This window comes from Moschus berezovskii, chromosome 20, assembly GCF_049115385.1.
Source record: "Moschus berezovskii isolate FMDL1 chromosome 20, NW_MosBer_1.0, whole genome shotgun sequence".
Classification (NCBI taxonomy): domain Eukaryota; kingdom Metazoa; phylum Chordata; class Mammalia; order Artiodactyla; family Moschidae; genus Moschus; species Moschus berezovskii.
The window spans coordinates 41,327,965-41,343,149 of record NC_142479.1 but is presented as its reverse complement, the minus strand read 5'-3'; the positions used below and the strand labels follow the sequence as shown (position 1 = coordinate 41,343,149).

Genomic DNA, 15,185 nt, shown 5'->3' with positions numbered 1-15,185 from the left:
TACAGCGATGGGGGCTGTTCCCCCTCTTCTCCCTTTATCGGTAAGGACCTGCTTCCAGTTCTACTAACTCGGGTTTTGACTCCGTCGCCGTCTCACTCGGTCCCACCCGCTGCCACCTGGCTCAGGCGTCGGGCTTCAAATCTGCCTCTCACCCCTCGTCCAGCTTCCGGTGAGTCAAGTTCAACCCCAGGTTCAACCCTGACAGTGACGGCCACAAACACATTCCCTCACCGGCACCTCGGAGGAGGCGCACGCCCACCTCCGGCCAACAGGCCGCGCAGAAAGGGGCGTTTCTAACTCCGCGGCTTTCCGGGGTGGGGGTGGGAGCCGGGAGACCCCTCCCCAGCAAGCCGCCTGCTCTGCGAGGGAGCGCCCGGCCCTCCGCGGGCGTGGCCGCCCTGGCCCAGCCCCCGCCCACCCCGCCCCCGCGCGCCGAGAGGCCCCCGCCCGGCCGCCAGCCCCTCTCCACGTCCGCTGCCCCTCCCGCGCCGCGGAGCCGGGCTGAGGGGGATGCTCCGGGTCCCACCTCCCCTGGGAGCTGCGCATTTCCGCGCGCCAGGGCGGCCTCGGCTGCGGCCGGCCCTCGCGGCGGCCGCCCGCGTTCCGCGTCCCCGGGAAGTTGTCTCCGGAGCCCGCGGCGCCTGGGTCTCCTCCCCCTGAGCCCCGCCCCCCCGCCCCGAGCTGGGAGCCGCGAGCCGCCCGGCCCGGGGGCGTCGCCGCTCGCTCTCCGAAGCCAGCGAGTCTCCGTTTCCCTGCGCGGGGTGCGCGTCCCTCGCCTGCCCGGGGACCCCTGCTCACCCCCGAGACGGCGCGCGCCCAGAGCGCGGGAGCCCGGAGCACCGGGCGCCTGGGACCCCGCGGAGCCGCTGCCCAGCCCGCGGGGCTCGGCAGAGATGCAGGCTGCTGTGTGAGCCCCGGCGCCAAGGCCATGTCCGGCGCCCGCTGCCGGACCCTGTACCCCTTTTCCGGGGAGCGGCATGGCCAGGGGCTGCGCTTCGCCGCGGGCGAGCTCATCACGCTGCTGCAGGTCCCGGACGGCGGCTGGTGGGAAGGCGAGAAGGAGGACGGACTCCGCGGCTGGTTCCCGGCGAGCTACGTGCAGTTGCTGGAGGTAAGGGGCGAGGGCCGGGGCTGGGAGGCCGGCGCGCTCGCGTACCTGTTGCCTGCTCCCGGGAGGCCGGAGCCGCCCCTGCCGGAGGGGAGCCCGGGGGGCCGCCTCTGTGCGCTGGACCCAGAGCCGCGCGCTCCTGTGGGCGGCGGAGGCGGCGGGCGCCCTCGGGGTGTGGGCAGCGCGGGGTTCGCCCCCCGAGCGCTCCCCGTGCCGGGCCTCCCGAGCACATCGTGGCCGCCCTGAGGAAGCGAGAACTTGTTGCCAGTGTAAGCTCGGGAGCGGGCGGGCGCGTTCCGGCGGTGTCCGGGGCCGCGGGAGGGCTGCGGGGTCCGGCGGTCTAGGGAAGACGTGCAGACGATCGGGATGTGAAAAGTGGCCCCGGCGCCCCGAGCCTGCCGACCCGTGGACAGTCGTGCTGCGGCGGGTCAGCTACCCGGCCGCCTCCGGGCCGTCCACTTACTGGTCAGCTGAGCCTGGCTGTCTACCAGCCCGAGCCCCGTCAGCAGGCCTGATCCGGGGGTGCCGCAGCCCCCAGCCAGCGCCCCTTCCCCTGGCTCAGCTTCCCCAGGTCAAGGTTCAGAACCTGGAAAGTGGCTTGTCCTGGGGTTCTGGCCCGGCCCCAGGTTTCACAGGACCTGCTGAGCCAAGTCGACTGGCTGTTTATTGTCTGGGTGACAGTTGGGAGGCCTCGCTGTCCTCTAATCGCTGAGCTCACGGTCACAACCTGAGTGGGATCCGAAGTTTCTAAAGTCCTTTGGTGGGGAGTGGGAGGTGGTTTTACGGGACGTCCCCTTCGGCCTGACCCCAGGATTGCTGCAAAGACTTAACTGTGAGTCGTCGGAAATATTCTGGCAAAATACTGTCCAAAATATAGAGATTGAATTGATTAATAATTTAACCCCCCCCCGACCTACTTCACAAAGAACAAAGTAGCAAATTTTGACTGAAAATGCTCTGTGCAAGTTAAAAAAGACAAAGTCAGATAGGGATGGAATGGTTATGGGTGAGTTTGCCTGAGAAAAACCCTCTGGAAACATTATCAGCAATCGAGCCTGGCCTCATATAGATACAGTGATGTTTCTTTCAGTTCCAGAGAACAGAATCCCTCCTATGTGGATTTAGTAGCCTTTGAGCAAAGTTGAGGCTGGGAGATTTCATGGGCTGTCCACTGAGGCTATTTGGAAACCTTCTTGGTTCTGTAATTTGAGAGCCGGGCAGCATAGGGGAGGCGCAGGTGTTTCTCAGCTTTCCTAACTCCCTTCCTGAGATTCAGGTGTGAAAGAAAGCAAGTGAATGGCTCCTTATGAAGATCTGGAGCCTCCTTGTTTCTATTCCAGAAGCCCTGGGTGAGGCTCCTGTGGTAGAGTCCTCTGGTGGCCACACTTTTCCAGGAAACACTGATGTGGAAATCTGGCTGTTGGATGTCCGGTGAGGAGCGTCCGTGGCTGGACTGAGCCAGCTGTGTGTTGGGTGGGGAGTGAGGTTGGAGGGTTTGTCCACTGTGTTAGCAAGAGTGAAGTGGCTCTGCTTTTCTTTCCTGGGAGGAAAGGGAGGGTGAATCAGACCCAGGGAACAAACAGAATGATCGGATGGGACAGTTATGGCTGTGTCGTTCACAGTTTGTGGTATATACATTGAGACTCTCTTATCTGCTAAAGGGCTTTCAGACCAGTACCCATCTGAGGGAGCAGTAACCCCAAGAGGGGCTCCCGTTTGTTAAGCACCTGCTAGGCACCAGACGTGGTCCTTGCATTGTCACCAATTCCCCTGACAGCCCTGGGAAGGGAAAGGATCTATCCCCATATTTGTAGGCAGGCAAGCTGAATGAAATAGGTGAAGGCAGTCAGCCAAGGAGTAGTTGGTTAGCAGCTCAGCTGGCTGAATATTACCCTTTGGCCCTCTGTCTCTTTTAAACTCAATATCCTGGGTCACACTGTACCAGAAGGCAAGTGAAGGGTCTGGATCCTTGTGGGGAAGGGTCTGTGTAGCTCCTGAGGTCAGCCTGCCGGAGACAGCGTCCCTATGGGGAGGCAGAGATGCTGGGGTTACAATGAGGGCAGCGGCTCCTACCCACTTGAGCATCTCTCCTGTAAACCCTGATGTTTGATTTCACTCAGAGCCAGCTGTGTTTCCCACAGGTGGAGGTAGAAGTGGGCCTGAGTCCTAGGACTCTTCAGGGAAAAGCAGATGCAGCTTTGACAGGGAGGGTTTTTGTATCTGGGAACCTCATACATGAGCAGGCTGGATCTCAAGGCTGAGGTTAGTAGGGATGGAGGATATGCAGGTAGGTTCCCTTGGGATGCGGTGAGTCCCCAAAGATAGGCTGGGTTAGGGAATTCAGAACTCGCAAGGCGGTCGCAGGTGGTGGACTGGTCAGCATAGGGAATCATGGGTCTGGAGGACTGCCAGCCAGGTGTTGGTGCTAAAGCCAGGTGGCCAGAGAAGGAGCCCGTAGGTACTAGAGGTGGTAAACCTCTGCTAGTGGGGTGCCTGGCACTGAGCTTACAGAGGGGCCTGGAGTTCAGAAGGCCAGGGGAGCTGTTGGGGATATAAGTACAGACAGAAGGGGCTACACTAGAGGCAGGAGTCAGATGGGGGGATGCACAGCCTAGCCCCCACCTCAGTGCACCATTTGTTTCTGATAGAGTGATGTCAGGAAACCCCATCTTGGCAAAAATGTGCCAAAGATCGAGAGCCGTCTGTGCAAGATAGACACGCCTCAAGGATTTCCTCCTTGTTCATGTGAAAAAAAAAGGGGAAGCACACCCCGTTGAGAGGAGTTGAGAGCTGACAGGGAGGTCAAAAGACCCACCCTGGTGGCCAGCGAGCCCCTGATCAGAGGCCAGTTTGACAGAGGTCCTGGTTCCTGGGGAAATCTTTTTGGTCAAGACCCCAAGGAAATGAGGGGATGGGCTGCACATACTTGGCTTCTAAAGAGTGGCTTCCAGGAAAACCTCCACCAAGCAGAGATGGGGGGCCCTGGTAGGCAGGGACTGGTCACAGGGATCCTGCTCTTCAGTAGATGGGGCAGCCTTCCAGAGGGTGACAGGCGGAGGGAGCCAGTTTTCCCAGAAAAGGGAGGAGGCCTAACAGATAAAACCCACAGCTGCCTAGGAATTATCAAGGCCCTTAGATAAAAGCAAGCAGAAACATCTTTCTTGAGGGTCTGATCCACCACAAAGAGGTCGAGGAGCTTAGAGAGACAGGATCTGAGGTGATGCTCTTACCTTGAATGGAGAGAATGAAGGATCTAGAAGGTACTGTAAGGCATCTGCAGAAACCCCTAGAGGTTTTGGGGATTAATCCTAGGGGTTGGGGGGATGGTAATAAGATTGGAATGCACACACAACAGAGCTTTCCTTGAGCGAGGTGCTGTTTTCAGCATCTACAATCTGGCTGCAAGGCCTGGACTTGAGAGATCCTAACGGAATATGAGACTTTGTCAGTCAAACTAGTTGGCTGCAGAGGGTCACCCTTGTACCTCCTCTCCAAGTCCTGTTCTCCCATTTTGGGTTCAGGTGATTGTGTTGCAGAAGTTTACAGAATGTCGCTGGGGGAGAGAGACGCTGGGCTGGGGAAGTGGGCAGTGCTGTGGATCACGAGGGATATTTTATCCATTGCTGTAAAATAAGCCCCCTCAAAACTTAGTGTCACAGAACAACTATTTGTTACTATGGCACATGTTTCTGTGGATTGATGGGGCTCAGCTGGGTGGTTCTTCTGCTGGTCTCTTGGCGTCTCTCATGCATTTGCAGTCAGATGGTGGCCAGAGTTGGGGTCCTGGAGGCTCCGCTGAGCTGGAACCTCCAGAAGGGCATATTCACTCACGCATCTGGTGCCTTTCATGTGGCTTCTAACGTGGTGTCTCATCCTCTGGTGCCTTTCTGCATGGCCTTTCTCTGCAAGCAGAGCAGCTGGAGTTTTAACATACTGACTTCCAAGAAAGCAAAAGTGCAAACTGCCAGGCCTTCTTAAGGCTCGGGTTCAGACCTTGCGCATCGTTTCTGCCAGGTTCCATGGGCAAAGCGAGCCTCAGGGCCAGTCCCTGATTCAGTGTAGGAGGGTGGCTCATACAGGTGTGGGTACAAGTGTGACACTGAAGCAGGGTTCGTTGAAGGCCATTTTTCAGACTGGCTGCCTCACAAGGCTCGGGAGCAGACCCGGGACAGATGATCCGTTAGAGAGAAAGGTGCACCAGGTCATATGGATGAGAGAGGTAAAATGAACAGACTTGGTCATTCTGCTAGGAAATTCTCCATCTTCATCCTTTTATGTTTTGGTTTTTTTGTTTTTAAAGATGCCAGGTATTTCTTTGTAATGGTGGTTAATGATGCAACAGAATTTGAAACCAGATTTTTCTGTGCCTGAAGCCTAGGTCTGTCCCCTGAGCCACTGGCAAACCAACTTTTCCAAGTTGGGGCTATTTGGCGCTGGTTGTTAATGGACATCATGCATCCGAACTGCCTGACATCTAGTAGATGCTTGATATGTTGCACAGATTGGTTTTAATACAGGGCCTTTCTTTTTGTAACATGGAGATTACCTAACATGGGTGTGACCTTGTTCCTCGTGCCTGTATTTTTCAAGGCAGTTATGAGCTCTGTCCGCAAAAGAAATAATTAGGGCTGGTGGTTCGCAGAGCATGTAATTGTGACCGAAAAGATTAAGGTGCTTTCTGCCATCTTCACAAAGTCATCCTGCCCTTTGATTTGGGGGCTGTGGCCAGCGTTTGTGGCTCCCGCTGTGTGAAACTCTACCTACAGCCCACCCTCCGTCTGCCTCCGCTCCTGAGCAGCGTCCCCCCCTTCACTGCTCTGTGCGGGTCTGGTCAAGTGGCCACCCCCTCAGGACTTCAAAGCAGTGGGCAGGGTTTGTGTATTCTCTGGATTCGGGGCATCTTCACAAAAGTTCCCTTAGCAACAAGTCTGCAGGAATCCCTGACATCTGTTAACCACCACGTGAATCCCCGCAGTCCATTACCAGTTAGAAACATGAATGAGATGCTGACCTGCTTGTACTCTTCCCAGTCTGAAAAAGCCCGGCTTTTATCTCACAGCCTGGTTGACCTTGTCTACGAGCACGGATGCTGGGCCCTACCTGGCTGGTGAAAGAAAAGGTTTGGTAAACCAGGAAGGCTTGGATGTAAGTTAGGTGTTAGGATTTTTATCCAGAGGTTGGGGTTCTTCCAGCTTGCCCGCTTATTACTCCCAGCAGCCACATGACAAGCTTTCTAACAGAATGTCAGCACGGGTCCCCAGCACTTAATTGCAAAATAAGTAGATTCTGCTCTGCCTGCAATGGCAAGGCTGCTGGATAGTGTTCCCTGCACCCACCTGTTTTTGGTTGAACTGTATATGGGATCTTAGTTCCTCAACCAGGGACTGAACCCATGGCCCTTGCATTGAAAGCGTGGAGTCTTAACCACTGGACCACCAGGGAAGTGCCTGGGTGGTGCTTATTCCCATGGAGAGAAGTAGAAATGGTAGCCAGCTGGTCGGTTTGGCTTGTCCCATGGAGTATCAGAGCATGGGTGACACTGTGGCGGTTCAGCCACGACAGGTATGTGGTGCCAGGTCTGCATGGATTCCTCAGAGGACTCACCCACCTCCTACCTTCACATTTAGTGTCTCTCCTGTCTCCCATCCGATAAAGATCGATTTTGTGAGGTCAACTTCCTGGTTCACTGCATTCCCCTCGTTTCTTGAGTTGGTAGCCAGACTCAGTCCCCAGGGACTCACATGTCATGTGTCCATACTACACTTTTAATCTCTCTCCTCCTCAGTACCTTCTCCCCCCACCCTCTGAACCCAAGTGCGTGTCCCCGTACCTCTCCAGTGTCCCCTGACTCTACCCCTTATCTTTTCTCTCCTGTTCGGTTGAGTGCAAGCCTGGTGTGTTCTCCCTTAGAAACGTTCCTCAGAGCCTTCTCCTTCTTCACTTGTGCTGGCAGACTTTTTCTGAAAAGGGCCAGGAAACATTTTCGGCGTTGTGGGCCAAGCGGCACCCTCAAGTTATAGCTGTAGCGCTGGGATGTGCAGTGCGCCGGAGACAGTGAGAAGCTGTGAGAGCGCCCATATGGTCCCTGTCACAGCCACTCAGCCCTGCCTGTGGAGCACAAAGCTGCTCAAGAGGAGCCCTGAACCAGCGGGTGTGGCTGTGTGCCGATAAAACTTTATTTATGGTTGCTGGGATTTGAATTTGTGCCATGCAGTATTTTTCTTCTTTTGCTTCGTTTTCAACCATTTAAAGATGGATAGGCCAGGGACTTTCCTGGTGGTCTGGTGGTTCCCCTAGATCACCTAGGCGGTTCCCCTGGTTGAGGAACTAAGATCCCACATGCCAAGGAGCAACTGAGCCCTCATGCCGCAGCTACTGAGCCCTCGAGCCACAGCTAGAGTCTGTGCATTGCAATGAAGATTCCCTGTGCTGTAACTGAGACCTAAACAGCCAGAAAAAATAGATGGATAGGCCCTTCCTTAGCTCATGGGCTGTGTGTGGTTTGCCAGTCCCTGTTCAGAAGTTGATCATTCATTCAACAATCCCTAATTGAATGCCTAACAACAGGCTGTGAATGCTACTGTAGGTGAAGCAATGAAAAGCTTAGGAAAGAAACTTTTTAGTTGGGGAGGTGGTAAAATAGTAAAATATATATATATGATATTAGAGTAGTATGGGGTCAGTGAAGCAGGGTACTGTGATAAGTTAGGGGTGCAGCATACAGGAAGGGGGGTTCCAGAAACTGTCAGAGAAAGCTTCTGCAAGGAGGGGATACCTGAGCAGAGAGCTGAGTATGAGCCAGCCACATGAGTATCTGGGGCGTGAGTGTTTGTTCTACAGATGCAGATAACCTTAAAGAGGGGAGTATGTTAGATAGACATGAGAGAACCAGAATATTCCAGAATGGTTAGAGAGCAAGGACAAGCTTGCGATGTGGCAGAAAGGGAGGCAGGTAAGTTGGATAGTTACTTTACTTCCCCCTACAGTATATGTAACTCGATTTTTCTCTATGAATTTATATGTTAAGTACCTGTTCTACACAGTGAAAGAAAGGTACTGTCAAGTATTTGAGGTTTCTTGCCTTTCCCTAAGTTTGCATTTATGTTCTGGGGAACTTGCCTGCAAACAGCGTCATTCCAAGGGCCCAGCTGTTCCTCCATGCTCTTTGGGCCTCTGCCGACCAGTGCTTTCCTGTGTGGTTCTCTGTTTGTCCATCCATACTCTTTTAGCCAGAGACAGTCTCCTGTCTGAAGGGTCCCTCTATCTGGAGCCCATCCCCTCCTCCTCAGCAGTTTTTGGGTGGACAAAATTGGAGTATCATTCTCTGATACTCTCTGAAGCTTCTTCTGCCTCCAGTGATGTGTTGGTAAATGTTTATTGATCAACTTTGGGGAATGGAGGGTGGGAAGTTCTGACTTGTAGCATCTGCCAGTTTCTGGGATGTAAATACTCCCGCCATGGCCGATTTCAAGCTACAGATAGTTTCTTTTCATTGACTATGTTGGATCTGTCTCTTGTGTAAAATTAAGGTATATAGCCTGTTCATCTGATACGTGTAGATATTGTAACATGATAGCAACATTTAGCACCTCTATCACATTCCCTAATTATCCTTTTCAGTGGTTGGTAGCTTTCGGTTTGATTGACAGGCTAGCATCCTCTGATTTGTTTTGCAAAGCTCACCTGGTCTGTAGTGTGGAGGATGGATTTTAAAGGGCAGAAACAGGAGCAAGCAGATGAGTTCGAAAGCTGGGAGCAGGTTGGTGGGAGTGGAGGTTCTGAGAGAGAAGGGGATGGATCTGGGATATGTCTTGCAGGTTGAGTCAGAAGAATTTGCCAGTGGATTGACTGGGGAGGGTGAGGGGCCTTACCTCTGCAGGCCAGTTGTGATGTACTCTGTGGTGTTTTCCTCTTCCGTGAATCGTCTGCTCTGCCACCAGAGACCTCGTCCTTCAAAAATGAGCTAAAAGGCAAATAAAAACTGGGGAAAAGTTAATGTCCTTAATGCAGGAAGTACTTCTATAATTTTTTTTTTTCCAAAAAGCAGAAACAGGAACACATCAGTATGCGAATGGGCAGGGAACTTGGATAAGACACTTCATAATAAAAGATGTGCAAAGTCATCAGCATATTCAGTCTCATTAGTAATCAAAGAATTGTAATTTTTTTTGGAAAAGGTAGCTTTAACGAAAAGCGTCAACATAAAAACATAATGAGTCTTGGCAAGAGTGTAGGAAGATTGTCATATGCTTCCCAGAGTGTAATTTGGCAGTATTCCTTAAAACCACAACAATGTATGTGCCCTCTGCCCCAGCAATTCCACATATAGAAATTTGGACTCAGGAAGAATCAAGCCGTAAGCCTCAGAATACCCGTTGCAGCCTGTTTCTGTTATAGCTCAATTGGCCACACCTGGCCTGCCCACCTGGAGGAACTGGTTAAAACAAGGTTCACCTGTGCGTCACACAAGGCCACCCATGCAAAAGGGGTTCAGCTGAATTTGAAAAATAAAACATTTTTGTCAGTGATGCTAAGTGTTTTTAATGGAGTTAGCGTGGTTCAGATTTCACCTGATGACAAGGCAAAATGAGCTGGTGTTTCTAAGAATGAATTGCTTTTTAAAAGCAGAGACTGTGTCCCATGCATTCTCTGATGTATCCTTTTGTGCAGACCCAACTGAAGGAGTACTTGCCTGGCCCAAGGCCGTGTTCTTTTAGATATCCTTAGTAACAGCAAATCTTTGTCTTTCAAGGGGTGCATTTGATTTTTTTGGAAACAGCCAGATTTTATTTGGAGCCAAGTCTGGTGTGTCTGTATGTGTGACTGTCTGTCTGTCACCTTGTTGAAAAAAGGATGTAAAGCAGCTTACCAAAAAGCATACGGTACAGTGAGATAGAAGCGTAAATGCATGGGGAAATCTGGGAAAGGAGAAAAGAAGATGATGGAGTAAAGTCTGAAGAGTGTAAAAGGTAATTGAGTTAAGTAATGCTATTCAGGGTTTAAAAAGAGGTCCTTAAGTCATGATGTGTTTGAGCTGTTCTCAACAGGGAGAAACAGATGTTCTAAAGATGGCGGCATTGGGGGCTTAGGTGCTGTGTCAGTCAGCATGGGTTAGGGAATGCTGCCATAACAAACAGTCCCCAAGTCTGAGTGCTTAAAAACAATATAGGTTCGCCTCTTCTCACACTGCCAGTCTATAGCAAGTCAGTTGGTGGCAGCGAGACCCTCCAGTAGGGACACAGGATGAGGGAGCAACCATGGTCTGGAATCTTGCCGGGTGACCAATAGCACCTGGTTCTTAAAGCTTGCTCAGATGTCATTGATGAAAGCCCAGCCACACCTAACTTCAAGTGGGTGGGGTGATGTAGTCCTGCCATGTGCCCAGAAGGAGAGAGCTGAATGTATATGGATGGCTCTGGTGACCACCAGGTGTGTCCTCACTCAGGGGGATGCTGTTTCTGTTCTAGTTCAGTCTCCATATTTTATGGCCATACCGTGGTGCTTCTCAAGTTGATTTTGTTACCTCTAGAGCAAGGTTTCTGGATGTTGTTGGATGCACATTCTGACTCAGTAGGTCTGGGGTTAGGCTGGGGACTCTGCATGTCTGACAAGCTCCCTTGGAGTTCAGCCCCAGCACGGGCCCATAGCTCCTGAGACCAAGATGAGCTTCTACTGTTCTTTCAAATCAGCTCCCCCTCCACCAAGTTCTCCTGGCATTTGCCATGCTCCTGGGCACACTAGTGATACTTGGCCTGATCCCAGACTTCCTGTGATTTTTTTTTTCTTTGCAGTAAATACATCTGTCAACATTTGGTTCAACAAAAACATATTTATATTTGAGCACCTACTGTGTATGCCAGGCTCTCTCCAAGGCTCGGTGGATACAGTCGAGGCCTGGAGCCAAGGTCTTCTCTGGGAGCCCTCAGGGATGTGAAAGCCCCCCTAGGTGACTCTGGCAGGTGATTTCTCTAAAAAACTTCAGTTTCACACTTGTTCTACTGGAATGAAAGCCTTTCCAGAAGTTTTGCATCCATTGTTCTTTCTCAAATGCCTTCATTTCTCCACCCTTCTCATTTGCTTGTCAGATGCACAGAGAACTCCCAGATTCGTCAACAAAAAAACTAAGTTGTAAAAACTCTTTAGAGATGATATTTTAAGAATTCTACAGAAATGAATCCTTGTCCTAATTTAATCATGACAGAGGCTCCTTATTTTAGCTATGGCTCATGGAAGAGTGTCATTTGTTTTTGATTCATAATATAAAGTAGAAATAGAAATAGGAAGTTGGAGGCCACTCTTCTCATTTAGCAAGTGTTTTACTGATAAATAGCTACAAGCTTTTGTTGTGTTTGAAGTGAAAAATGAAACTGTTGAGTTCTGGATAATCAAGGACATACTTCACAGAAAATCTGCTAATCTGATGATGGTGTTGTTCAGTCCCTAAGTCGTATCTGATTCTTTGTGACCTCATGGACTGCAGCATGCCAGGCTTCCCTGTCCCTTACTATCTCCCGGAGTTTGCCCAAGTTCATGTCCATTGAGTCGGTGATGCTGTCCAACCATCTCATCCTCTACTGCCCTCTTCTCCTTTTGCCTTCAATCTTTCCCAGCATCTCTACCAGCTAATCTGGTACTCAGTCTAGTATTTTCATATTTATAAAGAAGGTTCTGGATGCCTTGGGCCTCCTGCTTGCTGTGGGCACATGGAATCCACCTGTGCAACATACGATGTAGGACCTTAAGCCAGCACTTATAATATTAATGTGCATGCAAATCACAGGGGGCTTTTGTTCAGATGCAGATCTGGCGTTAATGGGCCTGGGGTGGGGCCTGAGACTCTGCATTGTCTAACAAGCTTCCAGGTGCTGCTAGCCTCTGAGCCTCAATTTGAGTAGGAAAGCATTTGAGTATCCTAAGGGGTTTTTTTAAGTTTGCAAGCCATGATTAAATTCTGGAATTAGATTGGATTTAGTTTACTTTCTTTCTTCATGGGTTATGTAAGACTACACAGGGTCATGAAAAGAACACAGGTTTTGGAATTAGACCTCAATTTGAGTCTGTTTAAAATCTGAGAGGTTTGGAGATGGTAAAAAGGTAGGATGGTGGGCGGGAAGGTGGTATCTGGTGTTCCTGTTTGCCCAGAGGGGTCTCTTGATCACTATCATGAGTTGGAGGTGGGGCTTGGAAATGTTTCACCCCGGCTAGATAAGGAAGAGAAGTGCTGAGGGCTGAATGGCAGGCTCGGGGTCTTAACTACAGTATGCATGAACTTGACAGCATACAGAGAGCCCAGGGTGGTCTTGCCAGATACCAATGTGTTAGGAAAACATGCCCCCACATCTCAAGGCACTTGATCCCATTCCAAGGGGATGCTGGATGTGTTGTGTGGTTTGGTTTGTGGGCTGGAATGTGAGCCCTGTGGCTACCACCAGTGTGGACATGCTGCTTAGGGGCAGGGACAGAACCTCCTCCAAATGGCTGAAGAGTGCAGGGTGAGGAGCTCTGGGTTCAAATCCTGACTCAGCCCCTGCTGCCTGTGAGACCCTGGGCCAGTTGCAGAATCTGCGTGTTTCCTAGGGCTCCTGTGAGGGTAGCCAGGCACCTTGTACACTCTTGGTGGAGTCTACACCCCACATGTTCTGGGGATCTTGCCAAGGCCAATACTGAAAGCTATTGCTTCACCGGACTTCCATTGATGGGGTGCTGCTGGGGTGAGAGGAAACTCCCTCTTTCCCTGGGCACCTCTGAGATCAAGTACAGGGCTCCCTGGTTGCAGCCCTGTGGTCAGGTTCTTCCGACCCACAGGCACAAGTCACCAGAGCCTCTTACTGAATGTAGATTTGGATTCTGAGGGTCTGGGGTGGTCTAACAAGTAGATGCTGCTCGTCTGGGGCCCACACTCTTAGATGCACTGCCGGAGAGCACTTCTCTGGATTTTCAGGACCCAGATCCTACTATTTAAAGCAAGTGAGGCTGCAGCCGCTGGCCAGTTCTGGTTTATTGGAAACTGCTGCATGATGGTTGTTGCTGCTCAGGCTGGGTTAATTAGTCTTAATTGCTGCTTACCTGGGTCTGATGGGCCTCTGGCTGCCCAGACGTTCCCCGAAGAGGCTCTTATAATGAGAAAAATGTCAGGAGAGGTGACGTGTAGGAGTTTGCTAAAGGATTTAAGCATTCCTTTTCATCTTTGCTGGTCCTGGGCCCACAGAAAGATTTGTTTCAAGGGCCTGGATGGGAAATTCTCTTCTGAAGGTGTTGCTGTGGGGCTTAGAACAACTGATGGTCTCAGGCTCAGAACTGGAGATGGAGTTAGTGCCGCAAAGCTGGCATCTCCCGCAGCCCCTGGATGCAGCCCTCAGGTCTGTGTGGCTCTGCACTTGGCCTGCCTCCTGTTGCCTGTATTACTGCCCTGGCCCCTAACCACAGTAGCTCTGCCTTTGGTCCCTTGGCGATGTCCATTCTCTGTAGAAATGCTGTGGTGATTTTTCTAGCCAGTTTGGCCAAGGAACGCTCCTGGTTAAGACTTTCCTTGGGTTTTTTTGTCTTCATGATATAATATGACTTACCTTTGCTAATGTGTCCCCTTACTACCTGGCTTCTGCCTCCCCCCAGTCACGTTTTTAGCCACTTCTCCGTATAGGCAAAGCTGGGAAGTAGGATGGTCACCTTGTATATGATGCACAGCAAGCCATACCAGGCTCTCCTGAAACAGGAGGGAAGACGGCAGGCACAGTCTTTAAAAGAGTGATACAGCCTCTTGAGAAACATGTATGCAGGTCAGGAAGCAACAGTCAGAACTGTACATGGAACAACAGACTGGTTCCAAATAGGAAAAGGAGTATGTCAAGGCTGTATATTGTCACCCTGCTTATTTAAGTTATATGCAGAGTACATCATGAGGAACGCTGGGCTGGAAGAAGCACAAGCTTGGAATCAAGATTGCTGGGAGAAATATCAATAACCTCAGATATGCAGATGACACCACCCTTATGGCAGAAAGTGAAGAGGAACTCAAAAGCCTCTTGATGAAAGTGAAAGAGGAGAGTGAAAAGGTTGGACTGAAGCTCAACATTCAGAAAACAAAGATCATGGCATCTGGTCCCATCACTTCATGGGAAATATATGGGGAAACTGTGGAAACAGTGTCAGACTTTATTTTTGGGGGCTCCAAAATCACTGTGGATGCTGATTGCAGCCATGAAATTAAAAGACGCTTACTCCTTGGAAGGAAAGTTATGACCAACCTAAATAGTATATTAAAAAGCAGAGACATTACTTTGCCAACAAAAGTCCGTCTAGTCAGTTCAGTTCAGTTCAGTCGCTCAGTCGTGTCCGACTCTCCGCGACCCCATGAATCACAGCACGCCAGGCCTCCCTGTCCATCACCAACTCCCGGAGTTCACTCAAACTCATGTCCATCGAGTCGGTGATGCCATCCAGCCATCTCATTCTCCGTCGTCCCCTTCTCCTCCCGCCCCCAATCTTTCCCAGCATCAGAGTCTTTTCCAGTGAGTCAACTCGTCGCATGAGGTGGCCAAAGTATTGCAGTTTCAGCTTTAGCATCAGTCCCTCCAATGAACATCCAGGATTGATCTCCTCTAGAATGGACTGGTTGGATCTCCTTGCAGTATAAGGGACTCTCAAGAGTCTTCTCCAACACCACAGTTCAAAAGCATCGATTCTTCGGCGATCAGCCTTCTTCACAGTCCAACTCTCACATCCATACATGACCACGGGAAAAACCATTGCCTTGACTAGACGGACCTTGGTTGGCAAAGTAATGTCTCTGCTTTTTAATATACTATCAAGGTTGGTCATAACTTTCCTTCCAAGGAGCAAGTGTCTTTTAATTTCATGGCTGCAATCAGCATCTGCAGTGATTTTGGAGCCCAAAAAAACGAAGTCTGACACTGTTTCCACTGTTTTTCCATCTATTTCCCATGAAGTGATGGGACCAGATGCCATGATCTTTGTTTTCTGAATGTTGAGCTTCAAGCCAACCTTTTCACTCTCCTCTTTCACTTTCATCAAGAGGCTTTTGAGTTCCTCTTCACTTTCTGCCATAAGGGTAGTGTCA

The 15,185-nt window shown here is 50.9% G+C and overlaps 1 protein-coding gene across 3 annotated transcripts in view; it reads left to right on the top strand.

The window, feature by feature from the left end:
- Positions 1-507: 507 nt before the first annotated feature.
- GAS7 (growth arrest specific 7) overlaps positions 508-15,185 on the top strand; it is a 204,920-nt gene continuing 190,242 nt past the window's right edge. For 2 of the 3 annotated variants that reach the window (XM_055407078.2, XM_055407095.2), the window contains exon 1: positions 508-1,111. In XM_055407078.2, the coding sequence (XP_055263053.1) occupies positions 978-1,111 (134 nt within the window). In that variant the 5' untranslated portion in view covers positions 508-977. Of the gene's footprint in view, positions 1,112-1,163; positions 1,378-15,185 lie in introns of those variants that run through there. The other variant, XM_055407146.2, reaches the window with a different exon arrangement.